Raw genomic sequence first — 20,234 nt, forward strand, 5'->3', positions numbered from 1 at the left:
AGAAACTAGAAACTGCACACCCACAGCGAATGAACTTGGGACATTACTGAAAGCATAAACAGAAGCGTGAGCAGCAAACAGAAGACCAGGTCAGAACAATCACAGGGCTCCAACATCACAGTCACAAGAATTCAAGCCTTTCTCCACACAAAGACGAAGAAAACTGGAGTTTGGGTGGCTTGAATCATGTTCCAGAGCAGTCATTCCACGGCTGACATTTCAAGGTCCTACTTCCTCAAGACTAGCAGGGAGGGAGGGGAGGAGGGTGGTGGCAGGAGGGAGGGGGGATGTCACATGAAGCAAAGCAGGAAGAGATACCTTTTTATGAGCTGGAAGGGTAATATTTAAATTGCAAACAGCTGTTTGGGGCAATCCTTTTGAAGTCTTTGGTTCTTTCAGAAATGACAGTCGACCACAGGGCTCTTGGCTCGTGTCTCTGATCTAGAAGAATGTGTATAGATAGATTGTTAGCAGGGTGACATCCATGTGGCAGTTAAGCATGTTGGGTTGGCAAGGATCTCCAGAAAGACCCCCTTTTTAAAAAAGTGGGACAAAAGGAAAGTGGATAACAATGAAATGTCAACCAAGAGGGCTTTGTAGACTCTGTACGATTCAGAATCTCTGAATACCTGTCTAGACACCAAATCGGTTATCTTGAGCCAAGATATAAACTCTATACCGTGCGGTTTACATATTTTCTTCAAGACAAGGCACATGGAATTCTTTTCCCAAATTACTGAACTGAAGAGATGTAGGTTTGCACATCAACAATTCTGATGTTACAGAAAAGGTGGCAGTGACCAATGAAAATTTTGAGCTTGGACACTCACTAAAACAGCCTCCGTGGGGAAAAGGGCAAAGTGTAGTACTGGGCTACCATTTTTTGTAGATGAGACCCATCATAAGGAGATAATAGTACATCTTTCCCTCCTCAAAAATGGAAACATTTTTCAATTGGAGTGCCTCTACCAGGGTTAGCTCACCTTGACTGAAAATGGCAGCCTGTTCTCTTTGAAAGCATAGAAGTTAAAGACTAATTGGTGTCCTCCTTTGGTGAGGGGGGCCAGATTCCCATAACAATCGACATAAATGGGCTTTCCTTCCAGGACCTGGATTAGAACAAAACCAAAGTTAATCTTCATTCTTTCTTTCAGTTTATATCCCTCATGACAATCCCAGGGCCTTTGCACATAGCAACCATGCAGTTTTTAAAAAAAAAATCAAACTGAATCACAAATAGGGAAATCAAGGCTTGGAGGAAAAAAAAAGTGACCTCCCCAAGATTACACGGTAAATGTCAAAGGCAGGATTAAAACCCAAGTCATTTCAGTTTGATCACAGGACCAGATTTAGATTGGGAAGGGATTTTAAAGGTCAATTGAGTTCAACCCCTTTATGTGGTAGATGGTGAAATCAAGGTACCAAGGGGTTAAGTGACTTGCCTGCCATTCTTTCCATTACACCACAATGATTTCCTTGTGACAACCCTGAGAAGCAGGTACTTTCAGTACTTTTTTAACCCCCATTTTACTGATAGGGAAATAGGGACTCAGAGACATTAAAGGATTTGCTCACGGCCACCTAGTTAGTGAACGCCCATTCTCGGACTAAAACCCAGATCTGCTGACTTTACAGCTCATTTTGCTATGCTAGGTTTAATTAAAACACATCCCACTAACAATAATATAGCATTCTCCATACAGAAAGATGATGTGACAGACTGACCAGAGAAAGAAAACTATCTTTTATCCATTCAGAATAGGTTTATCTACATTCTCAGGCATGAGAAACAAACATGAAAAATACCCAGCTATTGCAGCAAAAACTGCCATAGGGCATCTGCTCTGAAAGGCCTTTTTAGGAGGGATCATGGCCCACTCAGTAACCATCCCCTGGTAACCTCTGTGCCCCCACTTTCACAAACAGCACACATTTCTAAGGCAAGGAGGAATACAGCTTATGACCTCTGAAGAGAGCAAAGCAAGCCATCCCACACAAAGGTGGAAGGCATGATGACTTCAGCCTTCATTAGTGTCATGGCTGAGATCTTGGGAGGCAGATTAAAAAAAAAATCAGCTATGTACAGTAAGAGACAGTAAGGTGACTTCTGTTCCCTATCACCAGCGGCTTTCAAGGAAGGGTAAGACAACAACTGGTCACGTTTTATATAAGGGTTCCTAGGTGACCTCTGATGACCCTTACAACTCTGTGATTCTATATTTCTATAATTCCGATTTAACAACCCCTGATGGTCAGTCATTCAGTAAACATTTATTATGCACCTACTATATACCAGACACTCTGCTAAGCACAAATATGTCAACACACAGAGAAAGCATTTATTTTTTTTAAAAGACCATAGGAATAATTTAGTAGAAATAATAATAGGAAACATTTATAACCCCTTAAGGTCTGCAAAGGGCTTTACATATGTTATTACATTTGAAAACAATGTGAAATATGGTACAGGGGGAAAAGCATTGAATTTGGAATCAAAGGATGACCTCTGACACTATCTGAGTGACCTTGGGCAAGTAACATGGCTTTCCTCAGTCTCAGTTCCTTCACTGTAAAAAGAGTGGAGTAAACTAAGGTTTCAGTTTCATCATGTGTAAAATGAGAGGGTCCTTTCCAGCTCTATCTATGAGGCTCTGATGCCATAATTCCAATTATTCACATTTGTATTTTAAAAGAGTGCCCCCTCCTCCAAAGTCTAAAGTCTTTGTATAAACAGATTCCCTGTTGGGTGAGTGGGACCCACCTCAATATCTTTGCTTCTTGCCACTTCCTCAAAATTTTCTTGCTGCTCCAAAGTTTTGTCCACTTTATCATCTGTCATGCAGAAGCAACGTAAGGAAGATTCCAAAGGATCGTTCATTTTGGCAAAAACCACAAACTTGGCCATGTAGGGGACACATATTAATTCCCTGTAAAGCTGAGTAGCTAACCCGACGGTTTCCAAAACTTGATGGCAATCCGCAAGCCAAAACCTGAATGAGTCAAGTACAGAGCCACAGAAATGGAGTTAGTAAATGGAGAATCTGACCTTTGAAAAATCCCCATGCTTTTAAAATTCAGAAAATATAACAGAGAATTCTAGAAAATAATTGTGCACCTTGGGCAAATATATTTAATGAAACATGAAACCTTCCCAATAATATCATTATGGAAAAGCTAGGGATTCCTTCTTCTCTCTTTTCTTTCCTATTACAGGGAACTATAATAATTCTATTCTAAAATTTCTAAAGTTTCTAAAATCATCTTTTTGGGATGAGTAAGGTTGTTTTTTTTTTTTGGATTTCTAGGACATGTGCTATCGGTGGCTCCTATCAAGAAAATTCAGAATTCTGGAATTAGGCTCCAAATCCTAAAACTTAAAACCACCTTACACTGATCACATACCATGACCAAACAGCATAGCACTCTGCCCTGTAGACCGTTTACTTTACAAAAATGGCAGCCACACAAGGAATGTAATACTGTCCACTGCCTGGGGACCAATCTCAGTGCTTTTAGGCACTCTCTATTTTTATACCTGGCTGAAACATTGGTCGTAAAAGAGACAGAGTCCTTTATGAATGTCAATGGTGTGGTTCCTGTGATGTCTTCCCACTGTGCAGGCGACGTTCCCCCTGAAAGAATGAATGGCAAAGACCTTAGCTTTGTAACAGGGGATAGTGTGTGCAAATATTCTAAGTTCATTAACGTGCAGTTTTCATTAATCCTTCCTTCCTGTCTTCCCCCTCCTACCCGAAGAGATCAAAGTTATTTGAAGACACTGAAACTGCCAGAGGAAGCTGCCCCTCCCCACCCCCCAACTTCAGTGCAGCTAGTCACACTGTAACCAGCCTATTGTAATCTCTTCTCCATTACAGTAGAGCCTGAGAGAGGCTTTATGACCAGGGCTACAAGAAAACATTAATCTCTCTTACGAATTATTTGAGCACTGAGTCAGCTAAGTGGTACAGTGAACAGAGTACTGAATCTGGGGTCAGGAAGACTTAAGTTCAGGTCAGCCTCAGACACTTACTAACTACATGATAATTCACCTACCCTCTGCCTGCCTCAATTTCTTAATCTGTAAAATGGGGATAACAATAGAACCCATTTCCCAGGGTTGTTGTGAGCATAAAATAAGGTAGCATTTGTAAAGTGCCTCGCAGACCTTAAAATGTTATCTACACACTAGCTATTATTATTTTTGTTGTGGTTCTTGATGGGTAGCTACACCCTGATCAGGGTAAACAGTGAAGCCCTGTATTGATCATATGATGTCCACAACAATATGCTTTCCCCACTAGACCTTTTACTTTACAAAGATAGTAGCTATATGAAAATCCTACTGTTGCCCATTGCCTGAGCATAAATGTCAGTGCTCTCACTGAACTTAGAAACTTATCATTTTGGAAGGACAACAGGAAGAGAAGAGATAAGAGACCACAAGCAAGGAGTTAGACCAATTAGGAGGCTTCTATAATGGTCTGTGGGAGGAAGGATGGCTGAGAGGGGGATGTAGTATGAAAACTAAGGGAGCAGAAGGCACAGATGTGAGCGATTTCATGGAGGCATGAGTAAACCTATGAGACCAGGCCTTTGGACTCTACAACGATGCACGGGGACTCTCTAGTGCCGTGTAACGACATGAACCATCCCTGTAAATGCACACGGAAGAGCGAGTACCATGTTGACAGAATCGGACCTGTAATGCTGCAGAGAAGGCGCAGGTTGGGTGTGGCGTCTCCTTTGTAGCCGTTGGCTACACCTTCTCCCGAGGGGGGAGGCACAGGAATGGTCATCGTTATTGGCTTATGGAATTTCCTTCTTCTTGGCTCCACAGTGACAATCGGACTAAAAGTTGCTTTATTCCCAAGGATTTTTTTCACAATTTCTTCTGGAACAGGCTGGGCCTAGAGAGCGCGAGAGAAAGGATATTATACAAATGAGGAAACTGTTCATCACAATGTTTGCATCCTCCCCAACTTTCCTTACAGGGAAGGAGGAAGGATTGCTTTTTAATTGCTTTTTTTGGCAGGGAAAGAGAGCAGAAGCAAGACCTGTGATTTCTCTGCTAATACAGCCTGTTCTGCAATTTAAAGTCTTAGAGTTGTCTAAGGCATGAGAGGTTGAGTGACTTGGCCAGGCTCACACAGCCAGTATGTGATCAAAAGCAACCCAAGTCTTCTTGACTCCCTACCCATTATGCCATACTGCCTTTCTTTTGGAAACAGGCCAGGGAAAATTAGGTTGGACACTCAGAGACAACTGATCTATTTGTTAATTAACCTAAGCTAGTGTGTCAATCAGAAAAGTAGATAATTTGAGAATGGGGTCAGAAATGGTTTGTTCCATGGTTTCAGCAGTGTGAAGGGTAAACATGATACCGAGGCTTTGTAAGACACCATACAATGAACAGTTTTGTGACTTTTAGGCCTTTTAAATATGCAGAACGTCTCAGAGGTATCACAAGGACAAGTTTTACAAGTGGAAAAATTAAGACATTCAGAGGGAAAGTAACTCAAAGCCACTCAGATTCTCAGGGGGTGAAATACAATTCTGGTCTACCCAATCTATCTTTCTCCATCCATCTACTCTTCCTACTTTGGCAAAATCATTATAAATATTCGATTCTAGGGCAACATAATGAAGCTTCTTATCAATGAAAGTATAAACTTAAGTGGTTTTCTTCAAATCTCTTGTTACTGAAAATCCCCCAAATTATTTATTGCCAGAAACAATGTATATTATATGGCCCATATGTAACAAATAAAAATTGATCTGACTCACCAAATGAGTAGGAATTCATAACAACAATTATTTAAAAATTGGTAAATACTTGAAATAGTTTGGTTAATTAATTTCCCTATTAGGTTAGAAAGGAATTTTAGCTTCCTTAGCTGAAGACATACAAGAAAGGCCGTTTTTGCCAGTGAAATCTTTCTTGATCTCGCCAGGCCAATGGCGGGTGCTTCCGCCACAGCCTACTAAAATTAACTCTAGGTTAGAGAGTATCTATGTTGTATCTACTTCAGCAAATAGCTCTTGTTTCCCCCAGTAGCATGCTCTTCTTGAGGGTGTAGATCATTTCATTTGTGTCTTTGTATTTCTGGCAAGTATTACCGTGCCAGATACATAGTAGTCTTTTACTATATCTTTGTGGACTGATTTATATTCCTAATTGGTTTTCTAAAAGATTCAACTCGGCTTGGATAGAAACCAGAGCTTCTAGTTAATTTAAACAAACCCAAATGGCAAACCACTCTAGTACCTTTGCCAAGAAAACCCCACATGGGGTCACAAAGAGTCGGACATGACTGAGCTTTCAAAGGTCAGTATCCCGACTGTCTTCTAGGACATAATAGAAAATGTATTTCATTGTTCTGAAAGGTCCCACACTTTGCATCTCAACACTTGGGCTGTGGCTTCCTCACCTTTCACTGGAAGCCAAGCAACGAAGGAGCCCTGAAAACAATCAGGATTAAGCACCGTACAAGGTGGTGGCCATAGAGACAAAAGTAAAGCACATAGTCCTCAAGGAGCTATGTGGAAGGAAGGACCAAGCTCTCTTGTATGTTTAATGCCTCGATGAGGCTTTTTAGTAGCCTTCCCAACTGCTGAGAGGCAACAGCACGCCACAGTGAGTGGAAGGTTAGCCTTGGAGCCAGCAAGAGCTGGGTTCTGATCCCGCACACTGTGGAAACCCGGGCAACCTCTCAGGGCTCCAGGCAACAAGCTTCCTAATTGTCTAAGTTGCTGATCTGCACAGGCAGAGGAAGACTACTGGGACTCCCTTACATGAATGAAAGTACAGACCTATTCCTATCCCCCAAGAGCTAGAGTAGGCACCTAAGTGGTATAGTGGATAGACAGAGTGTCTGATTTGGAATCAAAAGACCTGAGTTCAAATCTCTGCATCGGACATTTACTATCTCACTGTGGGCAAGTCAGTTGTCCTTCCTGCCTCAGTTTCCTCATCTGAAAAAATAAGAGAAACTACTTCTCAAGGTTTTTCTAAGAATCAAATGAGAGCACATACAAAGAGCTTTGCAACTATAAAGCTTACCGTCAACTCTATTTACTATCATTATTGTTTATCATTAGTGTCTCTCCTGAAATTACTTTGTATCTACAGTATAGATGCTGTCTCCCTTGATGGAATGTCTCTGAAGCACCCAGCATAATGCTGGGCACACATAATAAATGCTCGCTGATTGATCAGTGTTCCATAGAGTACTTCAGGTTAAATACCTACAACAACTCACGACCTGGCCTTAAGAGTTAATAAGCAGACACTACTGGGGCGCAAGAGCAGTGGCTGCTTCCAGGACAATCTGTCACTTAGCACAAAATGGGTACACATGCACCAGGGTTACCTGGAGGCCCACTCGGATCCTTTTGGTCAAAGCACCTTCAGGAAAGGATGCTTGGACCAGGGGCACGGTGGTGCTGCTCAAGATGCCCCCTTCTGGACCAATCTGATTGCTCTCCTGCTTGATCCGTGACACCACTGCGAAATACTGGGGGAAATCCTTCGTGATAATCCTGCAGATGCGCTTCTTCCCCAACTCTTCAGGGCTGTCCAGCTCTGAAAGAACAAAGGAAATAAAAAAAAAATTGGAAGCGTCCGAGCTAGAAGAGAGCTCAGAGATCCTTAAACATGCAAACACCTCCAAGATACGCTATAGTGAGCATGTGTGGCCAATTCAATAACCAAGAAGCCCAGAACCCTGAAGCAAGATACCACTTTTATGTGTGTGTGTGTGTGTTTGGCAATTGGGGTTAAGTGACTTTGCCCAGGATCACACAGCTACTAAGTGTCAAGTGTTTGGTCTGAGGTCGGATTTGAACTCGGGTCCTCTTGACTTCAGGGCCAGTGCTCTATCCACTGCACCACCTAGCTGCCCCTAGATACCACTTTTATGAATGAGCCACATTGATGTCCCACCCTCTACCTCGTCTTGATCTGCTAAAAGGATGGATGAGGCAGAAGGAAGGGTCAATGGCAAAAGTGCTGGCTTTGGAGTCAAAGGAGCCGAGTACAAATCCCAGCTCCATCACTTACTAGCAGCATGACCTTGGGAAAGTCATTTACTTAACTCCTCTGGTCATTGGCGTCTCCACTGAAGAATAAGAAGTTAAACTAGCTGACTCCTAAGGTGACTCCAACTCTGAGTCTATGAACCCTGGAACCTATAAGAAAGGCTCTGGGGCCACAGTGGAGAGGGTCTAAGGACTCAAATGAATATGAGTACTTCTCTAACCAAATTTCAAAGCCTAAATTAAATAAAGATGATCTGTAGGCTTCTCATAGAGCTGACATATTAGAGTGTCATTCTTTTATTACTGTGGCTCATTGCATGGTGCATTCAACTGAGAGTCAGGACGACCTGATCAAGACTCACTTTGACTCCCGCCTAAGACACACTTGACTGGCTTCATGATGCGGAGAAAGCCACTTAACCTTTCAGCCTCAGTTTCCCCATCTGTAAAATGGGAATAATAGCACCTCAACTTAACATGGTTCTTGTGAAGATCTCCTTAGAGCTGGAAAAGACCTTAGAGTGACCCAGACCAATCACCACATCTGATTTAGATGGTGGCAGTGTTGATGCCCAAAGTCACACAGGTAACAAATATGAGAAGCAGAATTTGAGCCTAGGTCCTCTGACTCCAAACCAGTATTCTTTTTTTTTTTTCAGCCAAAGACAAGGTTTATTAAAGATCTGCCATATTAGCAGACTCTTGAGGAATCTGAGAGTCTTTGAGGTATTGGTTAGAGTCTAAGAATCACAGAAGTAGCTAGATTTTAGGAATCTGAGCATCTTAATGGAGACGCAATGGACCTTATAGGCAGAAAGTCTACAAGAGGGATCTAGGAGTGGCCAAGTAGTCTATGAGGTAATGGAACTCCAGGGATAACCCAGGGAGAATGCAGCCTAGATAGGATTAAGGGTGGGAAGTAGCTGGGGGACCTAGGAAGGTCTAGGCTAGGTTAACAAACCAGTGTTCTTACCACCAGATCATGCTATCTTTATAGAATTTTAGGGAAAATAAATTAAACTGAGAAGTAAAAATAAATTAAAGACCAAGTGAGATCCTTAAAGCATCCTGTAAACTTTAAAGTGCTATATAAATGCTAGTTATTTTATCATTATTATTGCAGTATCAGATCCTAGGTCTCATGAAAGGATCAGAGTTTTCAATTTTGATGGATGCTCATCAGTCATCAGACCTTAAGGAATTCATTTTGAATTGTGATCTAAACTTGGTTTGATCCATTGCTTGAGGCAAGTAGAAAAAGTAGCTGGATCTCCCTCTGTCTCTCCCTCCCTTTCTCCCCATCAATGTATCTGTCCCTCTGGATTATTTATGGATTACAGATATAGAGCTGAAAGAAACCTTGGAAATCAGTCTAGAGGTTAAGGGACTTGTCTAAGGTCACATAATTATTAAGTAGAAGTATGGGGATTCAAGCTAAAATCTTGCATCCCAGTGCCTAGCACAGTGCCTGACACACAAAAAGACAATAATGGCACCTCCACCTCACAGGCTTGTCATAGGGATCAAAAGGGATATCAGGGATAAAACACTGTCCACATTCAGCGCCCTTTCCTCTAAACATCTGATCTTTTCTTCCTTCATCCTTTCACCCCTCCTTTTTTTATTTCCCCTCATCTTTTCTGCTTTGATCAATCCCCAGCCCAAGTCTTCTTCTGTCTCAAAGGGACTTACTCAAAGTCACAGCTTTGTCTCAAGCAGCTGGCTCTTTTCTTTTTTTTGGGGGGGTGGGCGTTGCTGTTAAGTGATTTGCCCAGGGTCACACAGCTAGTAAGTGTCTCAGGCTGCAGTTGAACTCAGGCTCTCTTGTCCAGGGCCAGCGCTTTATCCACTGCGCCACCACCTAGCTGCCCCAAGCTGGCTCTTTACCTAACAGTCTTAGTTACATAGGAGTGACTGGTCTGCATTGGTACAGGGACTTTCTATGGCAAGAGTTGAAAATTCTTTAAAAAAAGAAAAGTAAGAAATTATTCCTTCTGAATTAAGTGCTTACTCTGGGCAAAACAATGGTCTAGATAACAAAGGTTAGACACAGAGTCTAGTACGAAGGCTGTCCACATACACAAATACCAAAAACCACACCACAAGGCAAGTATTCAGCCCAAACTCTGCACTTAGGAAACGCCTTTTCATTCATTCAAGTCCAAAAGAAAAGAACCAGGAAAGTGCTGCCCATGGCTCAAGGCTAGAATAGCGACAGGGATAGCTGGGATCTGTGATTTCAGGGAACTTTGGACCCCAGTGTAAGCAAGCACCTTCTCTGCACCTCACAGTCTTAGAGAGTTGGCAAGGTGAGATTAAGTGATTTGCTCATAGCCAAATGGCCAGTATGTGAGAAAGGTGAGATCTGAACCCAGGGCTTCCTAGATCTGAAGCCATTTTTCTAGCCACTATCTCTCAAGAAGGGAAAGGTAAAGCCTGCCTGGGAGCACTGGAAGTAGCAGAGCTTTAAAAGGTAGACAGCCAATTTGGCAGGCAAAGAGAGAGATGGAAGGATACTTGATGCAAAGAGAAAAAAATGGCACAGCACAAGCAAAGGCTGGGATGCCTTCACTGGACCTGGTCATGTGTCAGATCCGTGCATTTCACTTACAATTGTAGTAGACATTCTTTTAATCTGCATTTTAACTAATATAGTTAAGCATTTGTAACTAACACAAAGGGCCATAGACTCTTGACCACACAGGAAATCAACTGGCAATTATCTGTTTCCACACCAGATTCCCAGAGAAAATAAACACTGCTTAACTTTGTAAACTTTGTACGTCAAGAATCAATGACCCTCAAGGTAAGAAAGCCCCTTTGGTGTGAGGCATTGTAGGCTCTCCTAGAGTGAGGAATTCTCAGCCTGGGCTACATTGATCACCAAGGGGTCCATGGATAAATTGTTGGGTCTCTATGAATTCAGATGGGAAAAAGTGACATCTTTATTTTCACTAAATTAAAATTTAGCATTTCTGTAAATTATGTACGTAGTTGACAAAATGCAGTTCTGAAAACTGGTCCACCATCTTCACCAGACTGCCAAAGGGGTCCATGACACACAGAAGGTTAAATATCTCTGTCCTAGAGAAATGCCCTATACCCAGAAGCTATACCAACTCTCTCTTTTCAGATTTAACTACTATACATCTCCTTTCAAGGACCTGGCTCTCTGGTAGGAAACTACTAGTAAAAAGCTAATGGATATGGATCTATTACCTCCCCTGAGAAAAAGATGTCATTTAATAGGAACTTAATGCAAAAATGCCTTAACTTTAAAGGAACAATATTTATTTTGGGTCTAGACCTGTGATTTCATTGCTGTAAGGAATTAACAGTGGGAATTCCCATGCTGGACCACTTTCTGCCTTCTTTCCTTAACCTCTCAGTCCTTGGGCCAATGATCTCATTTGCTCAAGCCTCCAATGATCACCTTTATGCAAATCAATTAGCAAACACTAATTAAGGGCCATATATGTATGCAAGGTGGTCTGCGAGGCCCTGGGGCTGCAGCACATCTGGGACAGCCAGCATCACAAGGAGCTAGCCTTCTAGTGGCTGAGTCAGCATGTATTTACACACCTCCACCTCCAATCCCTCCCCTGAGGTCCACACGTCCTGTCAGTATCCCAGACACAACATGTCCTAAACGAATTCATCTCCCATATAAGACCTGCCCCTTTTCCAGCACTTCCACTTCTGCTGATATCATCAGCATCTTTCCAGTCTCTCAGGTTTGAAACCTCAGAGATCTGACTCCTAGTTCTACATCTCAGTTCCTTCCCCCAATCCAATCTGCTGCAAAACCTAATAAAGTCTATTTCTATGACATCTTTCCTTTATTATTTTTTCTTTTTTTATTAATTTATTTTGATTTATCAGCAATCACTTCCATATGCTTTTGAGTTTTAAATTTTTCTCCCTCCCCAAGATGGCTCGCAATTTGATATAGGCTATACATACACATTCCTATTAAACATATTTTCACATTAGTAATGTTGTAAGTAAGAATTAGGACCAATAGGAGGAACCACCAGAAAGAGGAAACAAAACTCAACAGATGAGAAAAAAAGTAGCAAAGAGTATGGTTCAATCTGCATGCAAATTCCATAATTCTTTCTTTGGAGGTGGATAGCATTTTCCATCATGAGGTCTTTGGAGACGTCTTAGATTCTTGTATTGCTGGGAAGGGTTAAGTTTACAATATTAGTCATATGATATCTTTTCAATCTTCTATTGCCAATGCCCACCCCTCTAGCTTGGAACCAAAGAGTTGGAAAGATCTCAGCATTCATCTGGTCCAACCCACATCCAAAAAGCAATTACCACTATAACAATACATCATTTCACTAGTAGAGGAGCCACCCGGAACTCAGCCCTCTCCCTGGTCTTTTCCTTCTCAAAGGGGTCCTACTCCTTGAGGTAGTCTTAGTAAACTGGTCTGATCATGCTACTCCTGTACTCAGAAACCTTCAGTGCTTCCCCACTGCCCAAAGAATAAATTGTGAGTTTCTTATTCTGGCATTCAAAGCCACACACAATCTGTTCCCAGCCTACCTTTCCAGCTACCACATACTCTACACACTGGCCAAACTCAAGGCTAGAATAGGGACAGGCTTCCAGGATCTGGCAAGAAGCCAGCTGGGAGCTTCCATGATTTTAAAACAAGAAAAATGTTTTCTGCACGTGTCTATTTGCCATCTAGATTGTTTGCTGTGTCTACATTGGTCCCTTTACCAACTCTTTTGTCTCGTCAGAACTGGTTTTTTTTGTGTGTGTCTTTGGAATTTCATTCTTGACAGTTTCCCATCCCTCCAAGGCTGACTTCTTAGAAATTTAGTTCATAAGATATGACCTCTCCTTGCTCTGAACTTTTGGAAATCTGTGCTCCTGAAATTTAGACTGCATGTCAGATTAAGCCCAGCTCTCGTCTCCTTCCCCATCACAAATTCATTGAGGGAGTGGTTGTTTCCACCCTAACAATAATCTCTCACATTATCAAGACTCAGATCCCTGAAAGACTTCCCCTTGCTGGGGAAGGAGGAAATTATCAAGGCAGATCAAGGAAGCATTAGCTGCTCTCCTCTTGGCACAGAGAAAACTCAAGGACATGTCAGGATAAGAGAGGTTCCCCATCTGTTTTCTGAGCTCATTTCTTTCCCCTCTTTGGTCCAGGTGGTCTATAGTTTACTCCAATGACAATTCCATTTTTGTTGCTGTTTGCATTAGTTTTTCCTCAAGTGTTCTACCATGTCTGTTACTCCCATTCCTGAATTTCCTCTGTCCTTCTTAACATGAATTTCTTTTGAATAAGATACACTCTTCCACAGAGATATTCTGGGCACATTTCTCATCCCATCAAGTCCTAGGGATACCTGTGAGGTCCAATGTACCAATGTGCCTCTTTGCATTAGGTTTTCTTCCTCATCTATGTTAGATCTCAAGGCTACTCAACTCAGTAGAGCTGGAATTTCACATGAGGCTTCTGCCCATTGTTTATTGGAAATAGCCAGATACATCACTGCCTGAATGGCACCTCACCCGGCTAGCCTGGGGCCCACAGGGTTATTATTTATTAGGAAAATTGGCTCTAGGTAAGCCTGGAGGCTTCTGGGAAGATCACCTACCATTTGAGGTTAATTACTACAACTCCCTCAACCCCCACCTTAATTGGTGAAGTAAAATAACATTTTTATTTTACTTGACTTTGTATTTAATAATGATGACAAAAGCTACCATTTAAATAAGGTTTGCAAAGTGCTCTACACATGTTATTATTTTTGATCCTTACAACCCCGCGAGGTGCATGCTATCATTCTCCCAATTTTACAGATAAGGAAACTGAGGCTAAAAGAGGTTAAAGTGAATTTTCCAGGGTCACACAACTAGTTAAGTGTCCGAGGTGGTATTTGAACACAAGTCTTCAAGACTCTAATCCATTCTATGCATATTGGTGCCATCTAGTGGCCTCTAGAATGTATTGGCCTTGAATTTTCCTTTCTACCAGTGTTCATTTAAATTCTGCAACAGCTCACCAGTTCGTTACTGTAGGCCCAAATACAGTTTTCAGGAAGCTTACATATTTTCCTTGTCCTCAAAAAAAACCCAAACCAAAAACAAACAAACAAAAACCCAACCCTATTCATTAGGAAATGTTCTTTAAAAAGTAGAGTAAGTCCTGGATTTGGAATCAGAGGACCTGGGGTCAAATCTTACTTGCACCACTCACCACCTGACTGATCTTGGGCAAGGACACTGTACACTTTGTATCTCTGGCTTCAGTTTCTTCATTTCTTAAATAAAGGATTAGACTAGACAATGTCCCTTCCAACCTTCAATCTATAATCTGATGACCCTACGGAAATGGTTAAGATAGTGGGTTTAGGTCGAGGTAAGATTTTGTCCCAGCCCTTCTTTAGGGATCCCACAGGATTGAGGCTAGGCTGGTGTTTGCTGCCTGGGGAGGAGAAGGATCTTTGGGACATCAACTCTGGATTGGGAATTAGAAGAGTGAATTTAATTACCCATGTAGCTGTGGACAAACCATCTCCTCTCTAGATCTGTTTCCCCCTCTATAAAGAGAGAGGGTTGGAGCCCATGACCCCTCAGCTCTCTCCGAGCAGATGATGCCTAAAGTTCCTTCCTTAAACGAACTGAGCGTTTATTTTCAGATTAGAATGTTTCAAAGCCATTCTGCTCCTTCTCCACTAGGTGGCATCACAGAGCTATGGATGTCACATTTCAGAATGGACATCGCCAATAAGATGCCCATGACTGGCATATTCTCTCACTGTGACAAAGTCAAGGACGAGCTCTAACTGAATGGGCTGCATGGTAAAAAGCAAAAGCAAACAAACAAAAACAAGGCCTGGGCACATCTTCATTTGCTCTTTGCTCCAACATGGTGCCCAAGCTAAAAAAATGAAACACAATTTAGATGTACTCTAAGGGATGTTGAAGTAGCGATGATTTTTTTGACCTTTCCGGTATGCAAATGACAGCATATTTCAAAGTGAAGGACTAGACAAATGGGTTACCCCACAGACCAAAAACAAAAAAGCCAACTAACAAATAAACCTCCAGAGTGTTTGTTAAGTACTCACTATGGGCTGGGTGAGGCCTGGGATACAAATGAAAGAATGAAATTTTTTTTTAACTCTTTAGGAGCTTACCAAGCAGAGAGAGAACCTCAATTAATCAATCAACAATCATTGTTTAAAGTATTGTCTAGATGCTCCTCAACTATGGAACGTCTGAACAAGTGATGGCATGATTGGGATGGAGTATTATTGTGCTGTGGGAAATGATGGGGGGGGAGGGGAGTGGTTCCAGAAAAACATGGCAAGACCTATACGAACTGATGCAAAGAAAAGTGACAACTGGCAGACCATTGTGCACAGTAATAGCAATGTTGTCACGATGATCAACTGTGAAAGACCTGGCTACTCTGATCAGTGCAATGATCCAAGACAATGCTAAAGAACTCATGATGAAAAAATGTTATCCACCTCCACAGAGAGAGAGAACCGATGTACTCAGAGTGCAATGGTTTTTTGCTGTTTTTTGGTGATATGGCTAATATGGAAATGTTTTGCATGGTTTCACATGTATAATTGCTATATTATTTGCCTTTTCAGTGGGTAGAGGAGGATTGGGAAGAGGGAAGAGAATCTGGACCTCAAAATTTAAAAAGAAAAGAATGCTAAAAATAAGTAATAAATTTGAAGGAAAAAAGATCCATCTCCCCCACAAGAGGTTTCAGATTTCAGAGACGATTTCTAACATCCATGTTTAGGGTCTTGTAGTCTCATCCTCCCTTTCCCATCAAAGATAGATCCAATGGTTCACACTTGAGAGGATTATGCTGCAATCATTTTTTGATGGTGGCCATACTGGCTTTCCTCTCAGCCTTGTGCTCCAAGGCTCTGGTGAGGAGAGAGAGCAAGGCCAGGTCTGCTGCTCTGCAGAAGAGCCCCTCCTGCCACATGATACCTCGGCTAGGATGGCGAGGTCCTTGAAGTGGGTGCCAGCTGGGTTCCATGTCGCTGGGTGCCGCCCACTCCAGCTGCCCATGCCAGCCCTGCTGCAGCATCGTTAGCATGGTCCTTAATGGATCTTGCCTGGACTTGTTGCACAAACTCCCTGAATGTCACTTTGTTTTGGAGACTGGGCTGTGTGCTCAAGGGGTGGAATTAACAGACACTCCTGCTTGGCTTTTAAAAAGCCTTTTAGAACCTGGCCCCAACAAGCCACCTTTCCAGCCCCACTGGAGGCTCCCTCTCCCCTCTAAGCTCTGTGATCCAACTAAGCCACTCTCTCTGTGTTTCTCACACACAGGAGTCTTTTTCCCCATGGCACTGTCTGATCCTTATGCTTTTGGTGCACTCCCTCTTTAGCTCCACCTCTTACCTGCTAGGTGACTGACTGCCCCAAGCTGCTGGTGACCTATTTCTTTTTTTAACTTAGCTACCTTTTATTCTCTTCATCTTTATTCTGTTGTACTTATTGTCTCCCCTTTCTGGTGGAGGCTGCTTCAATCTTTGTCTTTATGTGACCAGGATTGAGTACACAGTAGATACTTAATGAATTCTTGTAACTTCCCCAAAGTCACATAGCTAGCTAGCAAGATGTGGGGCCAAGATTTAAGCAACAAGTCCAAAAAAGTTGCTCTCTCCCCCTACCCTAGCACTTTTAAGTGTACAAAAGCTTTTCCTTACAGCTCTGTGAGACGGGTAAAGCAGGCTATAATTTCCATTTTACAGATGCAGAAACGAGACCCAAAGAAGCCAGGATCATCCAGGCAGCAGTAAGCGGCAGAGCCATCCCTAGGCTCCATCAAACTCTAAAATCCAGCACTCATCTGTACTATACAGAAAGTCCACAAAGGGATGAAATCCTACATTTCTTGAAGTCCTACCTTTGGAGGTGCTTTCTTGGCCAAGTATCATAGTCTTTGTAGCCAAGATGGGATGAATGCTTTGGTTAGTAACTGATGATTAAATGGAATATATTCCTTGAAAAGGATTACTCTTTCATTCAAAAAGCATTTATTAAGCACTTACTACATGCCAGGCACTGTGCTAAGCTTCAGAGAAACAAAAAGAGGCAGAAGGTAATCCCTGCCTTCAAGGAGCCTACAATCTTCTGAACCAAAATGCTCAACAGTGTGCTCCTGGTGGACTAGAATGTTCTGTAAACTTTTGCATTTGTTAAGGCTCCTTCTCCAGAAGGGCTTGGTTCCCTACCTGGGAAACAAAGATAAAGGAAACCTCATCTGGATATTTTCATTTGCAAGTGATTAGGCATGTAAAGTGCTTTGAAGACTTTAAACCCTAGAAACATGTCAGTTATTATTTTAACTCCTAAAGTCTTTCCGTATTTTCCATTTCGATCCAGAGCTAGCCCATCTAATGGTGTCTTCCATCTGCTCTGCATGCATCTTGCATATAACAGTACTGGTGTCCAAGTTGTCCCCTTCACGAGCCAGGCAATCAGTCAGTTGGTCAATGAGTATTTATTAAGTGCCTACCACACGCCTGGCACTGTGCATTTTATTCACTGGGGATGCAAAGAAAGACAAAAACATGCCCTGCTCTCAAGAAGCTCATGTTCCAACTAGGAGACAAGATGCAAATAATTATGTTCTCACAAGATATGTAAAATCCACATGGAGGGTAACCTCAAAAGTGAAGGCACTGTTAGGAGCTGAGTGCTGGGGAAGGGCTTCCCACAGGAGGGATTTCATCCTAGTCCTGACAACTTAGATTGTTTTTTGTTGCGTTTTTTCTTTTGCCCAGAACTTAGCATGGTACCTAGCACACATTAGGCGCTTGATAAATGTTTCTGAATTGAACTGAATCTGTAAAATGAGGCAGATGGATGTTCACTAGGGTCCCTTCTAGTCCCAACATTCTACAACTAATGTGGAAATTGCCAAACGTCATTCCAATCTTTTGTCTCTGCATTCTCCATTTAACTGTCGCATCCTCATTACAAAGCACTTTACTGACTTTACAGGAGCAGAGAAATGGGAGTTGGGTGGAGATTCAGTGGAACAGAGGATAAAGAGAGGGCCTGAGAGCCAGGAAGACCTAGGTTCAAGTCCTGCCCCAGGGCACCCTGGCTGGGTGACCCTAGAGAAGTCACTGAACCTCTCAAGGCTCCCCACAGCTCCCCAAGACTCTAAGCTGCAGAGAACGTGCTAATCTGCCTTGAAAGAGGGAGGGTTGTCATCTGGGAGATGCTTTTACCAATAAGGTCACAAGTATCTATGCCTACTCCTAGTGGACAGCACAGCACATTATTAAATAGGAGCTTTATGACATTGAACCCTTTCTCAGGTATGTGTTGGACCAGATGGCCTCAAGGTCTTTCCCCTTAGAAAGGATAGGAAGAAGGAAAGAAGGAAGGAAGATAGGAAGGAAGGAGGAAGAAAAGGAGAGAAGGAAAGAAGGAAGAAAGAAAGAGAGAAACAGAAGGAAAGAAAGAGGGAGATGGAGGTTATTATTTTTAGAGCTACAAACCAGAAGCAAAACTGAATGCATTCTCGTTTGGTCTCTCTTACAAAGGTATTAAAATGGCTGGAACGAGTGAAGGAAGTGGAAAACCAAGAGCAAAGGGGAGGAAGGCAGAGGGTGGCCAGGGCAGTAGGTACTTCTCTCCACTTCTCCCTGCCCCCCACTCAAAGGTGACACCCGAAGCCCACAACCACATTTTCATTGGACGTCCCTCCACCTTCACTGTTGCCATGAGACCCACCTGTCCTTTGGCACCTGGAACCTGGAAGTGTTTGTGTTTCCTTTTAATTTTCTGAGATGGGACCAGAGTTCAGTCTGTTCTTTAAAAATGTAAGCGAGATAAAGTCTCTGCTATTTCAAGATAACCTGGGTAGAATGCAGGCCAGAGGGCCTTATCATTGCATCTGTGTTCAGTCTGGCAGGTACACCTAGGTTGACAGTGTCTATGGTGAAGTTTACCCTGAGAGATGAGTGCACTGCCTGCTCATGAAACATCTGTGCTTCCAAGAGGTTTCCTGAATGTGGCACAAACTTCAGTTACCCCGATGCCACCAATTACCACCTCTACATGTTAACTATTTTAAGGTGGGATTTTTAAAAAATTTCTTATTAGGACACTGTGTAGTTAGTACATTAGAAAAGCAAGGGTTTTGTTTTGTTTTAAAACAAAGCTATGGAAACACTGGAGCAGAAAAGGTTTCGGAAAGTGTATGCCATTTAAGATGGATATGCTACTGGGAGGGTGAGGGAGAGAGACACAATAAAATCTGGAAGTTGATGGGTTATTATCTTCCCTTTAAACGCATTTTCTTTTTAATTACACACATCTCTCAGAATATCAGAATTGGAAGGGACCACACTGGCCATTGAGTCCAACCAACAGGGACTAAGATTCTCTGTTGGACATTCCCAACATACAACCGTACATTCCCAACATACAATCCAGCCTGGGTTTCAACACCACGGAGGAGGGGGAACCTGCCCCTTCCCCACAGGGATGGCTCTCTTGGTGAGGAAGCCCAAAGTGGCCTACAGCATCGCTCCCTAGGGATCTGCCCTCTGGAGCCAAGGAGAGAAAGTCAAATCCTTCTTTCACACAGCAGCCATTCAGTTACTTGAGGGTAGCAATCACATCCCTCTCAGGTCTTCTTGTCTCTAGGCTGAAACATCCCCAGTTCCTTCAACCAGTCCTCTGACCTGTCTAAATTACTTTGTAATTACTTTACTAAATAAATCATCTATGCACCTTCTGAAACCTTTGTTATGTTAATTTACTACTGGAAATGCAGTATTGTTTTTTTAACAAGATGGGATAAATCAGAGAGCAAGTTGGACTTTTCCAGAATGATTCAAATTTGTGATCCGATCCGGGCTTTGTCCAATTTGTCCTCATTCTCAAGAGGACCCTGATGGAAGCACCCCTTTTATCAAAACCATTTGGCTCACAAGTTTTTCTGAAGAAAACTGCCCCAGTTGCCTGGGTTGTATCAGGCAACCGAAGGAGACATCTTTCATTCCCACCACCCAATGGACATTTCTAAAGCCCTAGTTTGATCAAGAAGTTCTGGAGCTCCTTACTGCCTTTAACATAAAGCATCTATCCCTTGGTTTAGCTTTGCAACCAATCACCATTTGGCTCCAATCTACCTTTCCAGGCTTCCTGCCCATCACTGTCCTTCA

General features: G+C 42.5%; 1 protein-coding gene across 12 annotated transcripts in view; it reads right to left on the minus strand.

Moving 5' to 3' along the window:
* Positions 1 to 20,234, minus strand: part of ANK3 (ankyrin 3) — a 725,987-nt gene that overhangs the window by 47,483 nt on the left and 658,270 nt on the right. For all 12 annotated transcript variants that reach the window (XM_078150719.1, XM_078150720.1, XM_078150723.1 and 9 more), the window contains 6 exons: positions 7,371 to 7,582; positions 4,700 to 4,907; positions 3,536 to 3,632; positions 2,762 to 2,990; positions 984 to 1,109; positions 319 to 441 (listed from right to left, as the gene is read on the minus strand). In XM_078150719.1, the coding sequence (XP_078006845.1) occupies positions 319 to 441; positions 984 to 1,109; positions 2,762 to 2,990; positions 3,536 to 3,632; positions 4,700 to 4,907; positions 7,371 to 7,582 (995 nt within the window). The remainder of the gene's footprint in view (positions 1 to 318; positions 442 to 983; positions 1,110 to 2,761; positions 2,991 to 3,535; positions 3,633 to 4,699; positions 4,908 to 7,370; positions 7,583 to 20,234) is intronic.

Source organism: Phascolarctos cinereus, unplaced genomic scaffold (assembly GCF_003287225.1).
Source record: "Phascolarctos cinereus isolate Bilbo 61053 unplaced genomic scaffold, phaCin_HiC Scaffold_3;HRSCAF=262, whole genome shotgun sequence".
Lineage (NCBI taxonomy): Eukaryota > Metazoa > Chordata > Mammalia > Diprotodontia > Phascolarctidae > Phascolarctos > Phascolarctos cinereus.